Source organism: Staurois parvus, unplaced genomic scaffold, assembly GCF_062004578.1.
Source record: "Staurois parvus isolate SC_StPar_1 unplaced genomic scaffold, SC_StPar_1.0 ptg000162l, whole genome shotgun sequence".
In the NCBI taxonomy this organism is placed as follows: domain Eukaryota; kingdom Metazoa; phylum Chordata; class Amphibia; order Anura; family Ranidae; genus Staurois; species Staurois parvus.
In genome coordinates this window covers 7101527-7118539 of record NW_028317958.1, presented here as the reverse complement: position 1 = coordinate 7118539, position 17013 = coordinate 7101527, and the positions used below count along the sequence as shown (strand labels likewise).

At 40.6% G+C, this 17013-nt stretch overlaps 1 protein-coding gene across 1 annotated transcript in view; it reads left to right on the top strand.

Annotated features, from left to right (window-relative positions):
- Positions 1-17013, top strand: part of PXK (PX domain containing serine/threonine kinase like) — a 126719-nt gene that overhangs the window by 29576 nt on the left and 80130 nt on the right. Inside the window, exon 2 of the mRNA XM_089676028.1 lies at positions 16763-16813. Coding sequence (XP_089532154.1) covers positions 16763-16813 — 51 coding nt within the window. The remainder of the gene's footprint in view (positions 1-16762; positions 16814-17013) is intronic.

The following is a 17013-nucleotide window of genomic DNA, read 5'->3' as shown; positions in this document are numbered from 1 at the left end:
ACTTCGTCATCAGCAGGAATGTCTGTAAAAAAAAACCTTTTATATAAATTAACCTGTACTACTGTCAGATTTTTCAAAATACTCAAACAGTTGGTTCCTGCTTCTACCTTACCAGACTTGCCCACTTCTATAGTCCACAACTTCAGTCCCCGAAAACTGTATGCAATACTGACTCTGAATGTGAATATTTTAATAGTGGTAGACATCCCTCAAACCTAGCAGTGTTGGGGGGCACAAGAGATCAGCTAATCAGACACTAAGAATTTAATTATGGGAGGACAGACGTACCCCAATCTCGGAAGTATGGGTTTTTACTGGTGCTCCAGTAGCTGAGTAGAGTAGGGGAGGTGAGTATCTTTGGGAAGGTAGGAGCAGAAGCCTCCTGTACAATGGCTTTGATCCTTTGGAGAGTTTTACTATAGCAAATGTTTACTTTCTAGCTTGGCTCCTCCCTCACTCCCCTCCCTTCCTTTGGGATGTATAATGCTTTCCATTTTTTATACTTAATCTTTCAAGATTTCAGGCCAGTCACGTGACATCCATGGTCCTCTATCCCTTTTCGCCTGTGCTGGGTGGATTTCAATGATGTAGAGAGCAGTGATTATTTCAGTGCTTCTCTGTATCATTGCAGCTCTGTATCATTGCAATATGCCCTCCGTTGTGTGCAGATGGTACAACAGGTGCTACAGCCTTTAACTTGTCTATTTGTTGTAGGCCTTAGATCAGCTACATCTTCCCTCTCGGACAATGCTGCAATACATTGTCAATGGCCACCATGAATTTTTTGCATAGTCCTAGTTTCCAGTGAACAATGAAGAGGGAAATTAGTCAGCTATATATAGCAATACTGCAATGTAAATAGAGTAGTGATCTGATATGGTGGTGAATAAGAAATGCAGAAGTGATGTACCTAGCTCTGTTTCGGGGAAAGTTTTGCCATGAGATGTTGCTCTGATCTTGATAGGCTGTGTGGGGTCTTAAGAGTCCATTTTCTTTGCCACCTCATGGGAGCTGCGTGTGACCAGGGGGGTTCCAGGAAGCCAGCATGTGTTCAGAACAGATTGTATTCGAAGAATCCACTGGACGTCTCTTTTTATGTTGTGATTATTTAGAACATCTGTTAGTTTTGCTTTATTGCAGAACTGTACTAAGAAACTTTACGTTGATTCTGTTTATCATAATTTTGTACATTCAGCTGGGATTCATAGTAATCTGAAACATAATACACACTGCTGGAGTATCAGTGATTTGTTTGTTTTTTTCTATAGTTTTAGATAGAGGTGTAAAGGGTTAAAAACTCCATTAGGGAGAATTCCTGGTTGCAGACATACAGTACAGTGCTCTGAAAAAATATTTTTGCATATTTGTCACTGTGAAATCATTCAGATCATCACACAAATTTTAATATTACATAAAGATAACCCCAGTAAATTCAAGATTCAGTTTTTTAATGATTTCATTTGTTAAGGGGAAGAAAGCTGTCCAAACCTGCCTGGCCCTATGTGAAATAGTAATTGCCCCCGATCCCCTCCTTTCTAAATCATAAATGAACTGTGATTAACCACATTTTTTGGAAATCAGAATTAAATTTCACTTGTCATACCAAGGCCTGATTACTGCCAGTCCTGTTGAATCAAGAAATCACTATAGAAGCTGACAAAGTGAGACATGGTTAAAGATCTCAAAAAGCAACACATCCTGTTGTGATTTAAAGAAGTTTAAGAACAGATGAGAAACAAAGTAATTAATATGTATCAGTCTGGAATGGATTACAAAGCCATATCTAAGGTGTTGGGACTCCAGCGAACCACGGTGAGAGCCATTATCCACAAATGGAAAAAACTTGAAACAGTGGTGAACCTTCCCAGGAGTGGCCGGCCTATCAAAATTACTCCAACAGCATAACAAAGACTCATCCAGGAGATCATAAAAGAACCCAGAATAACCTCTAAAGAACTGCAGGCCTCCCTTGCCTCCGTTAACGTCAGTGTTCATGATTTTTCTTTTAGCGAAGACATGTAGCAGAATACATTTTGATCTAAATTTATGACAAAATTAGATTTTAAAATTTTTTTTCTGGACATGTTTAATAGTAAAAAAATTGTTTTTATCTCAAATTCGGAGGTCTTTGTTTATAGCGCAAAAAATAAAAACCACAGAAGCGATCAAAAAAAGAAAGCTTTATTTGTGGGGAATAAAGGACGTAATTTCATTTTGGGTGCAGCATTGCATGACCGTGCAATTCTCAGTTAAAGTAATGCAGTGCCGTATCGCAAAAAATGGCCTGGCCAGGAAATGGGGTAAATTCTCTGGAGGGCAAGTGGGTAAAGTGAACCTGCACTAAAATAAGTCCTACACTATTCTAACTGCTCTGCCCAAATAGAAAAGTGGAGGAAGTGCTATTTACCTTTCCTGCAGTTCTGCCAGTGCCCTAATGAGACCAACTGCATGATCACAAAGGGAACTGATAATGTGAATTCTACTGCCCCCAACAATACATACTGTCCTCCTTCGCTTCCCAACTGCTCCATGTGGTATCTGGGAGCAGGTACGGGGTCTTCGATGTCTTGACCAGCACAAGATGCACATGCACACAAGCAATCACTTATTCTGGCCGAGGATGTACACTGAGCTGCTTGTGCAGCTTAGTGTACATTTTAAAGAAGACTTAAAACAGGCAGGTAAGTTTTATTAGCATGTCTCTTCTGCAATAAGCAGCCTGCCTACTTGCGGTGTTTTCTTTGTCACTTTAGCTCTGGCTTAAGCTGCCATGTTTCCAGCCAATCTGACCAGCTTGATGCACTTACATTGAGAGAGTAAAAATAAAGCATGGTCACTTAGCAGGCAGCACATCTATATTTGTAGTAAGTGATATACTTTTCCCATGGTTCAAAGTTTACAATAAGGCTCCATTCACATCTGAGCGTAGCATTTTTCAGTGTTTTTGTCACGTGCGTTTTTGAGGTTAAAGGGTTAATTATGATTTATTTATCATGATTTTGTTATTTATATGTGTATTTGTTTTATTTATTTTACATTTATTCATTCATATAATATTACTATTTTTTATTTAACTTTTTTGTTGGACATTGCCACTCATCCTAATGGCGGCAGGGGTGCAGGTGACTGTATGCCTTCAGGGCTACTCAACTGTATATTACAGGCGTTTTACAGATGTTTGTATCCTGGGTTGGTCAAGTGGATGAGTGCAGTTCTATAGGAGGAGAGGAATTCTACAATTGTAAAAACATGTTTACAGGCATTCCCATTTGAAGTCTATTGGACCAAAAATTGTATTATTTATTTTAATTTTATTTATTTCAGGTACTTGTATAGCACTGTCAATTTACACCGCGCTTTACATATATATTGTACATTCTCATCAGTCCCTAACCCTCAAAGGGCGTACAAGCTAAAGTCCCTAACTTACATTCATACATACACATACTAGGGCCAATTTAGACAAGATCCAGTTAACCTACCAGCATGTCTTTGGAGTGTGGGAGGAAGCCAGAGTACCCAGAGGAAGCCTGTGCAGGCACAGGGAGAACATGCAAACTCAAGGCAGGTGGTTCCATCATTGGGATAATAATGCCTGAATACGCTAAGAAAAAAAAGCTTGTGTACTTTTTTGAGCAAAAAGAGACTGCGTGTAAAAGTGTGAACAAGAACAATTAGAAAGAATGGGATCCTGTGTAGTCAGGTGAAGGATGAGCAGAAAAACAATCAGGGGATTGAATGGGAGCTGAGTGAGAAGAGTTGGAAGTTTTAAATATACAGTATATTCGGCTTGAAAATGAGCTTTGTGTTGGTGGCAGGTCTACTTTCAGTGTCATAGTGAAAAACCTCATCTTCTCACTTTTACTTGCACTTTCATTTCCCTCTGTCTACAATTTTTTTAGAGAAATGATAATACCTAGAAAGCAGTTACAGTTATTTATATAGATAGATAGATAGATGCAGTTAGTGGCCAAAATAGTGGAACTTGTTAAGTAGAATGTTGGACCAGTTGTGTCTCCCATACCTTCTGTAAGGCTACGTTCACACTAGGCTTGTGTGCAGGCGGCAGAGAGGCGTTTGGGAAGCGTTTTTACCGCTTCCCAAACGCCTCTGCCAACTCTGCACATTACAGCACATGGTGCTGTTCTAACAGGAGCGTTTGCGTCGCGTTGCGTCGCGGCAAAACGGACGCCTCTGGTCGAGTCAGGAGGCTTTGAAGCCTCCTATTCTCGTCTATGGTGCCGCTCTGCAAACGCCCGGCCGGCGTTTGCGGTGCGGTTGCGACGCGGTTGCGGGGCGTTTGCGGAGCGGTAACACCACTCAAATGCATTATAGGCATTTGTGGGGCGTTATTAACGCTCGGCAAACGCCTAGCAACCGCCGCTAAACCGCGCATGCGGCGTTTGCGGAGCGTTAAAAACGCTCCGCAAACACCGGACCAACGCTTGCCAAACGCTATAGGGGCGTTTGGCAAGCGTTGGCAAAACAGCCTAGTGTGAACGAGCCCTTAGAGACTCTGTTTGTGTTCTGCAGTTTCTTGCTTTGAAAGTCACTGCTATAAATGGCATTGCAGCAGCCAGATGTTTGTAGGAGGATGTTTCTTGTACAGATCAGACTTTCAAGTTCATCCCAAGTAAGTCTACCACCCCATTAGTGGTGTTAATGGGATTCATTTCCTGTTATGGACAACCCAGTAGTGATGTCCTTTAGCCCACACAATTTTTTTCGGTGTCTTAAAGCAGTATTAAACCCAAAAGCAAACATTTATTACAATGCAACGTAATAATTCTTAGATGTATTGGCTGTATTTTTTATTTTTGAGGACTCATTTCTTTTATTTTCATCTGTTGATATGGCCATTCAAGTGTTACTAAACCCTTTACCCTGCATTCACTATATGCAGTCTTCCACAGTACACAGAATTGCAATTATTTTAGTACATATAAACAGCTAAATACCCTTTATATAGCAGTCTTGTGACATCTATCAGTGTCTGTCCAGGCACTGGTTAATCTTGTAGGAGGAGTTCTCATTCTCCTCTGACTGTCCTTTGAGGCTGCATGACCCCTGACCCTCTGTCTAGACAGTGCTTATTGTCCCTGTGCTGATCACATATACCCTCGCAAAAAAAGAAAAAAAATCTCTAGCAATGTACACCAAACTGAGCATGTACAGAGTGCCTCCTAGGGCTCTGTTCTATCAGCAGATGGATTGGGGACTGTGGAAGAAAGGGAGGATCAGAGAAGACAGGATCTAACAGCCTTTTTACATAATGCAGAAGATTAACTCTTTGGGTTCCACAGGGAGCATAGCAAGCCTGCTTTACTATATATGCAGACTGATGTTACTGTTGTGGGTTTAGTAACATTTTAAGACTATTGTTTTTCAAAATAACAAGCTCTCTTGTACCAGTTAGAGACAAACCATTAAACACTTGCAGGGGTGCTTACAAATGATCATCTTTTATGTCAAACCTTTATCTTTAAAGGAAAAAACTGTTTTCTGTAACTGCTTATAAAGTATTAGATGGAGTGTGGCTTCAATTTGTTAGTGTATCTAAATCTGCTAGTACATCTAACATTCCCCTCCCCCCAGATTAACAATGCTTCTGGCCAAATGTGCCCACGTGCTTCTTCATCCAGAGTGGGGGTGCTCTAATACATGAGGTGTGTTACTGGCCTGATCACCAGGTGAAAATAGAGGGAAAGTCAAGAAAAGAAAACTGATGCAGCCACCACATCTAATGATTTTACCATAAATATAAATTACCAGCAATAAAACATTTTTTGGCTTTATACTGCTTTAACACAGAAAAAGTTCCTTTGTGGAGTCTACTGTTATGTCCAATAACATCACAAATGTAATAGATGTTAATACAGTGGTTCTCAACCTTCCTAATGCCGTGACCCTTTAATACAGTTCCTCATGTTGTGGTGACCCCCGACCATAAAATTATTTACCCAGTAATTATAATTCTTGAGTGTCGTTTTACCTCCAATACTGCTGCTTTCAACACAGTAGCTGCTTTTAACAGAGTAGCTGCTTTCAACACAGCAGCTGCTTTCTACACAGTAGCTGCTCTTTACACATCGGAAATATGTGTTTTCTGATGGTCTTAGGGGACCCCTGTGAAAGGGTCGTTCGACCCCCAAAGGGGTCGCGACCCACAGGTTGAGAACCACTGTGTTAATGTGATCTGTACTGTAATATTACAGGAAACTTGTACAAAGTGTTTGATATTGCTGATCTCTCGTTCTGAAAATGCTATTATGTTGATCCAATGGCTTTACTGTCTGACTCCTTGATCTGGAGGAAGCTTGCAGTTCAAAGGTTCCAACTTTACTTGCTGCTTTCTTGTTCTAGGTCTGTGACTCAGAATGCATTGAAACCTGAGACAGCCAGACAGCTAGCTTTTTTCATAAGAGAAAAATCATATGAAAATTTCTGTTCGAGGAATGATCAGTCGATTATCTGTCGTTAGCATAGTGCTTTCGACAGCCGATATTCCGACTGTTCGGATTACAAAAACTGAGGGTGAAAGCCAAAAAATTTTTATTGTACGTGAACAGTGTCTGATTTTCGGTCAAAGTTTACAGTGATCATATGGAAATAATTGAGCAGGAAAAAAACTGTGCATGATCAGAAGCAAGGAACGACCCTACAATTCCTCTTCTACTAGGCTAGTACGTAGCTATGTTTGCCTACCTCGGTTGAGAATCTTTGTACAAGTTATTACTGTTGTTGGTTACATCATGATGCGCACCTTCGTGGAAAATCGGACGATTGCTCATCTGATTTTCTCATAGTATGTAATAGGCTTTAGTCTGCAGCAAAACTCTTATTTCATTCAGCAAGTTTGCTTTGAAGCCTAGCTGAACTTTTTATTTTAAATTGGCTGAAAGTAATTTTCTGTGTAAACCCTAAATAGAAAAGTCTGTCCCCTGCCACCATGCTGCAGAGAAGAACTGTACTTTGTGTGGAAGTAGTGGTCTCTCTGCAGAGCTTTGACACACCCCCTTCTTACTCAGAGCTAGAACTCTCCAATCAGCTTTGCTGATTAGCATTAGGTTGTGTCGGACCTCTGCAGAAAGACCACTGCTTTCACATAGAGAGCAATGTGGAAGTTATTTTAATCTCCTCCTGCCCAGCCTGTTATAATACAGGTGGGTGGGAGCACCATTATCCTGGGTGTACATTTATATGACGTCCTCCCGTTTGTGCGCCTTGTGCCTGCCCTGGGTGCACGTAGCGGTGCTTTCAGTGATCCGCTGTGTCAACAGTGGAAGAAAGATTGTTGTACTGGACCAGCCCTGATACCATGTGATCGCTGTGACCAATCACATGTCAGTTGTAGACAATGGCTTTCATTGGGGTCAATTTACGAAAACTGGTGCACTCAGAGTCAGGTGCAGCTGTGCATGGTAGCCAATCAGCTTGTAACCTTAGCTTGTTCAGTTAAGATTTATTAATAAAACCTGGAAGCTGATTGGTTTCTATGCAGAAGTGAGCCTGATTTTTGCACTCTCAGCTTTAGTAAATAAACCCCATTGTGTACTATTGTGATCTCTGATTGGTCACAGTGATTACATGGTACAGGGTCAATCACAGATGACTGGAACCATGTGATAACTGTGTCCAGTCACAGCTATGACAATTGTAAACAATTCAAAAAGATAAATACGAGCGCATCTATGAAATAGCAGCTGAACATAAGGTACCCTACACCCTCAAAACAATATATATCACAAGATGCAGCGCTATAAACTATAACATATATGCATGAATCAAAGAATCAGTCATAAATGACTGAACAGTTGAAAGTTCATATAATAGGTGACTTTAGTGCTCTCTTCTACTTTATATCCTCCTGGTGGTCAGGCGTTTGTGCAAAATAGTGCTGAAGGGGTGCACACTCACCAGAACGCACAGGTATATGAGCGTTTAATATAGATTCCCCTTTAGGATCATCGACTGGACACGATGTGATATTAGGACCACCACTTTCCAGAGCTCCTAGATGTTCCTGTAAACTCCCTTGTTGGGTGACCTGCGGACTTCTCCTTAGGATCGGTATACGATTCGTACCCCGCAAAGAGATGGGTGACTAGAATGGGTACTCCCCAAGGGAGTCAGAACAAAACGCATCCATAGTGTAGTAGGTCATTTAAAAAATTTATTAAAAGTTCAACAATCCGTGTACACGGTGGTATATAAACAATATGGACTAACCGTCCAGTGATAAAGATGACCGCCGGAGCTCCACGATGCTCCGGCGGTATGACGTCACGGCGTTCCTGGCTCCTCCTACGCGTTTCGTGCACACGCACGTCGTCTGGGGGGATATGCCACTGAACGCCGAGCCGTGCGACGTCCATTTATATGCTAGGCGCATGCGCATTAGAAAGGCGCCATCATTTTGGAGTCTAACCACAGACAACCGGATTTTCATACCGGCGCCATTTTCCATTAGTTATATATGCTAATATCACAGCAATATGTATACTCGGCTGGTTGTCATTCCCAATCATCTGACTATGATCCTGTAGTGCCTTCTAATCGATGTTTTCGGCTTTTTCTCCAAGCCGATAAATGTACAATTTGCTCTATGTGATAATAAGACAAGTATATTTCCAATTAGCCAGAAATGAAATACGAATCAAAATCGCCTTGTATATATGGCACTAGCATATAAACCACTTGCCAAAATATATAATATACTGTTCATTAAAATACATATTAAATATAAATCAAACAATCCTAATGTTATGCAATTAAAACAAAGGACTACCGTGGGTCCTTGCTAAAATATAGGTTATAAACTAGTATATAAAATATTACAGTATAGACCTATCAATACCAGTGGATTTTTTATATAGATGGCACATCAAGATTCTCTAGAAGGGGAAATAAGTATATTAAGCCAACAGCATCGTATCCTATTTTCTTAGTATATTTTACACCACAGCCCATAAAGTTTTAACTGTTATTAATGAAACAATTAAGATCTATATCTATATTGTGACCTTTGGGCTGCAGGGTTTGGAGTTCATATATCCAACGTGTTTCAAGCTGTGAAACTTTCCGTATTTTGTTTACCCCCCTCCAGTGAGGTTGTACAGTATCTATCCCCACGAATTTCAGGGTTGATGGATCATTATTATGTTTGCATTTGAAGTGATAAGACAATGAATGATCTTTATATCCCTTTTTGATGTTACTGATATGTTCTTTCAGTCTATCACGTAGACGTCTGATAGTACGCCCCACATACTGGAGTTTGCAAGAACATTCAAGGAGATATACTACATTTTTACTGTAGCAGGTTATACACTTGTCTATTTTGTATGATCTTCCTGTGGTGCATGAAGAAAAGGTGAATAATTTCTGTCTCCTTACGTTATTCATTTTGCAAATAACGCACTTATTACAAGGAAAAAAACCTTTTATGTTTGGTGCAAAGGTAATCTTCTCTGGGGGGTCAATGACGTTCGGTGCTAATCGGTGTCTTAACGTAATAGCTTTTTTGTAAATAACTTCAGGTTTCACTGGGAGGATTTTAGAAAGGATAGGGTCCGCCATCAACACATTCCAGTTTTTGTTAATAATGTGTTTGATGGCTCTATGCTGTGTAGAATATGTAGTTAAAAACGGACAAGACAAAGACCTATTGGTTATTCTTTTTTCTTCCAATAGTGTGTTTCTATCTAGATTAGCCACTTGTTGTATGGTGTCATCCATATTCTGTTGGGAATAACCTTTTTCCACAAATTTCATTTTTAAGGTTTTGGCCTGTGTGTGATACATATCTAGTTTGGTACAGTTCCTACGTATTCTAGTGAATTGACCTTTAGGGATATTAACTAACCATACGGGATGATGACAACTATCTAGCGGGATGAAACTATTCCTGTCCGTTTTTTTGAAAAAGGATTTGGTAGTGATCATCCCATTGTCATTTAATAATGTCAAATCCAAGAAGTGTATTTCTGTATTGCTATATACATAGCTGAATTCAATATTACATGTATTGTCATTTAATGTTTTAAAGAAGTTATGTAAAGAATCCTCTTTCCCATTCCATAATAAAAACACGTCATCTATAAATCTTTTGTAAAATAATAGTTCCGGCCACTCTCTTGCATAAATTAAAAACTCCTCCCAATACGCCATTTCTGGCTAATTGGAAATATACTTGTCTTATTATCACATAGAGCAAATTGTACATTTATCGGCTTGGAGAAAAAGCCGAAAACATCGATTAGAAGGCACTACAGGATCATAGTCAGATGATTGGGAATGACAACCAGCCGAGTATACATATTGCTGTGATATTAGCATATATAACTAATGGAAAATGGCGCCGGTATGAAAATCTGGTTGTCTGTGGTTAGACTCCAAAATGATGGCGCCTTTCCAATGCGCATGCGCCTAGCATATAAATGGACGTCGCACGGCTCGGCGTTCAGTGGCATATCCCCCCAGACGACGTGCGTGTGCACGAAACGCGTAGGAGGAGCCAGGAACGCCGTGACGTCATACCGCCGGAGCATCGTGGAGCTCCGGCGGTCATCTTTATCACTGGACGGTTAGTCCATATTGTTTATATACCACCGTGTACATGGATTGTTGAACTTTTAATAAATTTTTTAAATGACCTACTACACTATGGATGCGTTTTGTTCTGACTCCCTTGGGGAGTACCCATTCTAGTCACCCATCTCTTTGCGGGGTACGAATCGTATACCGATCCTAAGGAGAAGTCCGCAGGTCACCCAACAAGGGAGTTTACAGGAACATCTAGGAGCTCTGGAAAGTGGTGGTCCTAATATCACATCGTGTCCAGTCGATGATCCTAAAGGGGAATCTATATTAAACGCTCATATACCTGTGCGTTCTGGTGAGTGTGCACCCCTTCAGCACTATTTTGCACAAACGCCTGACCACCAGGAGGATATAAAGTAGAAGAGAGCACTAAAGTCACCTATTATATGAACTTTCAACTGTTCAGTCATTTATGACTGATTCTTTGATTCATGCATATATGTTATAGTTTATAGCGCTGCATCTTGTGATATAAATTGTAAACAATGGCACATGAATGGAATGGCGTCCTATGATAACGCTGTACTGCTCTGGTGACTATGTAAAACTTTTTTTTTTTTTTTTTAAAGTGGAAAAAAAAGTTTATTTAATTCATTTTCCAAAAAATTGTGACAAAAAACTACAACTTAAATAAACTCACCATGCCTTTTAAATACATCAGGCTGTCCACTTTCCAGAAAGGCTCATATGTGGGGTATTTGTACCATTCTAGCATTTTATGGCCTCAAGAAATTAGATTGGCCGTCGGTACATCAGGAATAATCAATTTTCAGATATACTGTAGCTTGTAGACTCTATAACTTTCTCACAGACTAATATACACTCATTTGGGTTATTTTTACCAAAGAAATGTAACAGAATACATTTTGGCCTAAATTTATGAAGAAAGATTATTTATTTGCAAACTTTTATAACTGAAACTAAGAAAAAGTTTTTCGTTTTCTTTTTTTTCAAAGTTTTTAGTATTTTTGCTTTTATAGCGCAAAAAAAAACCTAGTGGTGATTAAATACCACCAAGGCAAAGCTGTCTAAAAAAAAAAAAAAATGATAAAAATTTCATTTGAATGCAATGTTGCATGACTAATTGTCATTCACAGTGTGACAACGTTGAAATCTGAAAATTGGCCTGGGCAGGAAGAGGGTGAAAGTGTCCAGTATTTAAGCGGTTAAAAAACTACTCCCATAGGTGACCAATAGCAGTCCAAAGGTGTCCTTGCAGGAGTGCAGAAGAAATGTTTTCTTGCTCACAATTACAAATCTGCTTATTACCATTTTTTACTGTCGGTATATCAATGATTTGCAGCAGATGCAGAATTTCTGTTTTTCTGGCGGCTGAGTCTATTCATATATATTATGTCCGTTCTATTCTCCTTGTTCCTGAGAGGGTCGGTTGCGCAATTTTTTCTCAGTAAAGTTTACTATCTTCATTGTACATTTTTCTGCACAAGTGCTTACGAGTTTCCTGAGTTTCCTTTTGTCCCGGCAATGTTCTTTTCCTAATAAACAAGATATTGAAAGTCTGCAGATTGTGTGGTTTATGTAGCCTGTTGTTCGCTTCCTATTTCTGAGTAACGGTCTGATTCAGCACAAATGGCAGCTCTGGCTCATTAACACAGTGCTTCCTGCATGTTCGTCTGTGCCAGGATTTCTCAGTCTGCGGCACATGTATCCCCGGGGGAAGGCTAATCAGAGGCTACGCCGGCCTTTTCGTGAAACTCCACAAGGCGATGTTTGCTTATAAAATGACCTACAAAAATACCTTTGTTCTATCATTTTAAAAAATAATTATAACCTTTTCTCAGAAAAAGAAATGTCTTCATTCCTCTGACAGGTACAGGTGCAGAGATGTGAATGTTTCTATGTCCTCTCCCTTATGCAGGCCATAGATGGGTCGAAAATCGGCCGATTTTTCGGCCGAAAATAAAATCGGCCGATTTTCGGATCGTTAGTGGGCTCTTTGTTTCGGCCGTTTTTCGGTATTTTGGCCGTTTTTTTTTTTTTTGGTAAAGTTGGAAAAAAATCGGCCGATTTTGCCGATCGGCCGATTTTCGCAGCAATTAGTGGGCAAATCGGCCGATTTTTTACCGATAAAAAATCTACGCATGAGCACTGACCTGCAAGAGGAAGACAAAAAGAAGAGGATGATGAAGAAGAAGAGGATGATGAAGAAGAAGAGGATGAGGATGAAGAAGAAGAAGAGGATGAGGATGAAGAAGATGAGGATGAAGAAGAAGAGGATGAGGATGATGAAGAAGAGGATGAGGATGAAGAAGAGGATGAGGATGAAGAAGAATAAGAAGAGGATGTGGATGAAGAAGAATAAGAAGAGGATGAGGATGAAGAAGAAGAAGAAGAGGATGAGGATGAAGAAGAAGAGGATGAGGATGAAGAAGAAGTAGAAGAGGATAAAAAAGAAGAAGAAGTAGGATGAAAATAAGAGGAATTCCAGTCCAGCAAAAAGTGTCTCTGCAGAGAGCTCCGCTATTTCTTTGACAGTTCTCTGACAGTTCCTTGACATTTACAGCGGTTGCAACATTGTATCTATTTGTTTCCGAATAAAAACATCTGTATCCTAAATGGAAAAAAATAGATACAATGTTGCAACCGCTGTAAATGTCAAGGAACTGTCAGAAATAGCAGAGCTCTCTGCAGGGACACTTTTTGCCGGCTGTAGACGGGATGAAAATCGGCCGATTTTTTTTACCATTGGTGGTAACGTCGGCCACTTGAACGACCGATTGTTCGTTTTTTTAAAAGACAAATCGGCCGATTTTCGACCCATCTATGGCCTGCATTAGCTGGGAGGTTGGGGCTGTAGTACTGTACTCATGACCAATGACTTTGGTTGTCTGGCGAGGTCCCCACTTTTCAGTTTTCATGATTTGAATGTAGTGCATGCCTGGAATTGAACGCCTGAGTTTAGGGGGCTCCCAATCCACATAGGCGTACTTGGAAACTGCCTGGAAGCTTTTATGACTCCCTCTTGGGGGTAATTTTCAACTGTTAGTGTTTTTTGCCATACAGTTTCACTTTAAAGTGTATCTCAAGGCCATAAAAAAAAAAACAAAAACCACACACATAGTACATCTTGGAAATACATGCACCTTTCCCCATGTTTATCCCCAAAAAGAGTTCCCCTAACATAAACAGAACAGTGGCTAAGTGGTTAGCACTTCTGCCTGGCAGTACTCGGGTCGTCTGTTCAAATCCCAACCACGGTACTACCTGCCTGGAGTTTGCCTGTTCTCCCTGTGCTTGTGTGGGTTTCCTCCGGGTACTCCAGTTTCCTCCCACACTCCAAAGACATGCTGGTAAGTTAATTGGCTCCTGTGTGTATGTATGAATGTGAGTTAGGAACCTTAGATTGTAAGTTCCTCGAGGGCAGGGACTGATGTGAATGTAAAGTGCTGCGTAAATTGATGGCGGTATATACAGGTACCTGTAATAAATGAAAAAAAAAATAAAATAAAATAAATAAAATAAAAACAGGTGCATGCACATCTATGAATGCAGCCCATTTAAAATTTAATAAGATTCATTACAAAACTTCCATTTTGCTTACATCCAATTGCTGGTCCTTGAAGCACTGGTGATGTAGCCTTGGCCTCACTGCTGCCCCCTGGGAAGGCTACATCAGCAGTGCCTTCCCTTCTGTAAAGATCTCACAAGATTTCAGGGAAAGTGCTTTCATTTAATTGAATTATTGTTTATGCATTGCATTGCATTGGCTTTGGCAACCTCAGTGTTGAGTGCCGCGATGCTGCTCAGGTTGCCATAACCATGACAACATATAAACATTGTACCACATGTACATTATCACTGATCCTTCCTGCCCCTTGGGCATTCAGAAATGCTTAAAGGGATGCCAGGGCAGATGGAAGGATTTAAACACTCAGCAAGTGCAGAAAAATAGCCGTTGATCTGCTAGGAAACTATTCAGTTGCTGGGTCCTGCTGTAGGCTGACAACACACAGTGTTTTCTTGTGGTCTGATGTGTCAGTCCTGCTTTTTTCTCTCAGGCTCTTCCATCTCCACAACATAAAGTCTGATCACTCTGTAGTCTACTATAAAACCAGGGCGGGCTGTTTGCAATCCTTGAGATAGCACAGGACAGGTCTGTATTCCTGATATGATTAACTGGCATTTTCTGCACTTATCCAACATATTTAGCAAAACTCTTCCAATGGTAAATTTATTAGACCAAAACTGAGCATATAAGGGAAGTTCTTTTTTGGGGTTTACATACTCTAAGGGTCAGTTCACACCAGAAGGCGCAGCGGGAAACCCGCATTGTGTGCATGCTTCCCTCACCACGTAAAAAACGCACTACACTTGCAATCTGCAGCGGGTGTCCGTGTTTACTTAACGACAGCCCAAACGTAGGTTGCTAATGCAGTGCGCTTGCTTGCATCGGATCTCATGGTACAGTGGTACCATGCAACTCAGTTGCTATGCGTAATATAAAGTAGTGCAGGCACTACTTCTGGTGCAGTCTGGCGCTATCTCAACCCATTCAAATGAATGGCCTGATATCGCAATGCTCCCAAATCGCATGTGAATTGCGCAGGAATACACAGCACATTCCTGTGCGATTCATGGTGTGAAACAGCCCTAACAGCATTATTTTTGTAGAATTTTTAGCACCCTGAATCTGTGATTTTAGTGATGTGTTTATAAATGGATTTAATTTCAAATGTATGCAAGCTCTGTATGGTTCGCTCTTGTGTCCTTGGTGTATCATGGATACTTTATAGCTAGTCTATGCATTCTTATACGATTTGTGTGCTCAGTGTCCATTTAGCTGAAGAACGCTTTGTATTACAAGCTTTCAAATGAAAGAATTCTGCTGCAAACAAAACCTTTCTTTATTCTGTCATCATCTTTAAATATGCACAGAAAAATCAAAAATTGAAATGCATTTAGTAATTTTTTTCTATAGATGATTTTTATTCACTTGCAATGTGCCTGGCTAGAAAATTGGCTTGTTATTGCCCAAGCACAGGCCCCTCCCTCAGCCCCCTTCTCCCCTTATACTCACCTGAACCTGAGCACGATCCAACACTGTTTACGAGAACGGAAGCTCTCCGGGGTCTCTGCCTCCTCATTGGCTGGGACACCGCAGTGGGAGCCATTTGCTCCCGCTGTAAATCACAGCCACTGAGGAGGTAGTGGGAAAAAGGGCCGAGTTGTGCTCTGTGTGTCTCATAGACACACAGAGGCGGCTCGAGAGCGAGGACGTATGAATGCCTCCAGAAGAAGCAGCTTGCTCTGGGGGCACTCAGCATGGGGGATGGGCCTGAAGAACTGGCAGGGGACCCTAGAAGAGGAGGATCTTGGCTGCTTTGTTCAAAACCATTGTACAGAGCAGGTAAGTCAACATGTTTGTTATTTAAAATAGAAAAAAAATCTGAACCTTTACAACCACTTTAATTATAATCCGATATGCAACAATCATAATTTACTTGAATCTGTCCAATCCCCAGAGTCTTTATGGGCATTTTTTTCTTTTTATCTGGAGGAGGGGAGTCTTCCAATAAGCATGCCCTCCTACCTGCATGCCTGAGCTAAGGGCTGATGGATTCCAGAAAGTAAATGCTACATAAATCATCTGCCTTTGCTCAAGATGGCCATGGCTAGAACTGCTCTGGACAAAGTGTTTTCTTAACAAAATAAAGCATGGAGACATGGATGGATGGGTTGCTGTGAATAAAAATAAATTAAATATTAAATAGCGTCGTCAGTTTGTGGTGCTCAGATACAGTTGCGTTCCAGTTTAAAGTTCAGCTTGAAAGACTGCTGAAGGTACTATTGTATGCAATTCATGTAATGTAACTTCAGCCTCTAGGGCAGACTTTTCTGAAAATCAATGAGCCAATCGCAGGGAGTAAGGAATGCCAAATCTGCACTGCAGAAATGTTTAATTTTATGACATTTTGAATATATCTTATATTGTATATGTGAATCTATTTTTTCTGTAAATAGGAATGGAAAGCAATGTGCATTGGCCCGATCCAGCCTTTGCATCCCTATTTTTGCTGTTATGTAATGTACTCGGTATATTGTGTATTGTACAGTTTGAAGCGGTGACACTGCTGGAGGCTAAGTTGGTTGGTGTAGATAATTACTATGCTTTGCTCAATACTCTGCTTTGCCTCCACAGGAATACATCATACGAGTCCAGCGAGGGGTATCCATGGAAAACAGCTGGCAGGTAATTCATGTGCTGATTTCTTCTTGTCAGCAGGATCTTCTGCATTGTAAACACGTCCTTAGCCACAGCATTATTGTGGCTGGTAAACACACAGATCCATCATCTGCGCTGTAATAATGACGTGCGTCACACAGCTCAGAGTGTTCAGCTGTCTGAGAACTGATTCTACATTGCTCTAAAATGGATAATCATTGGGATCA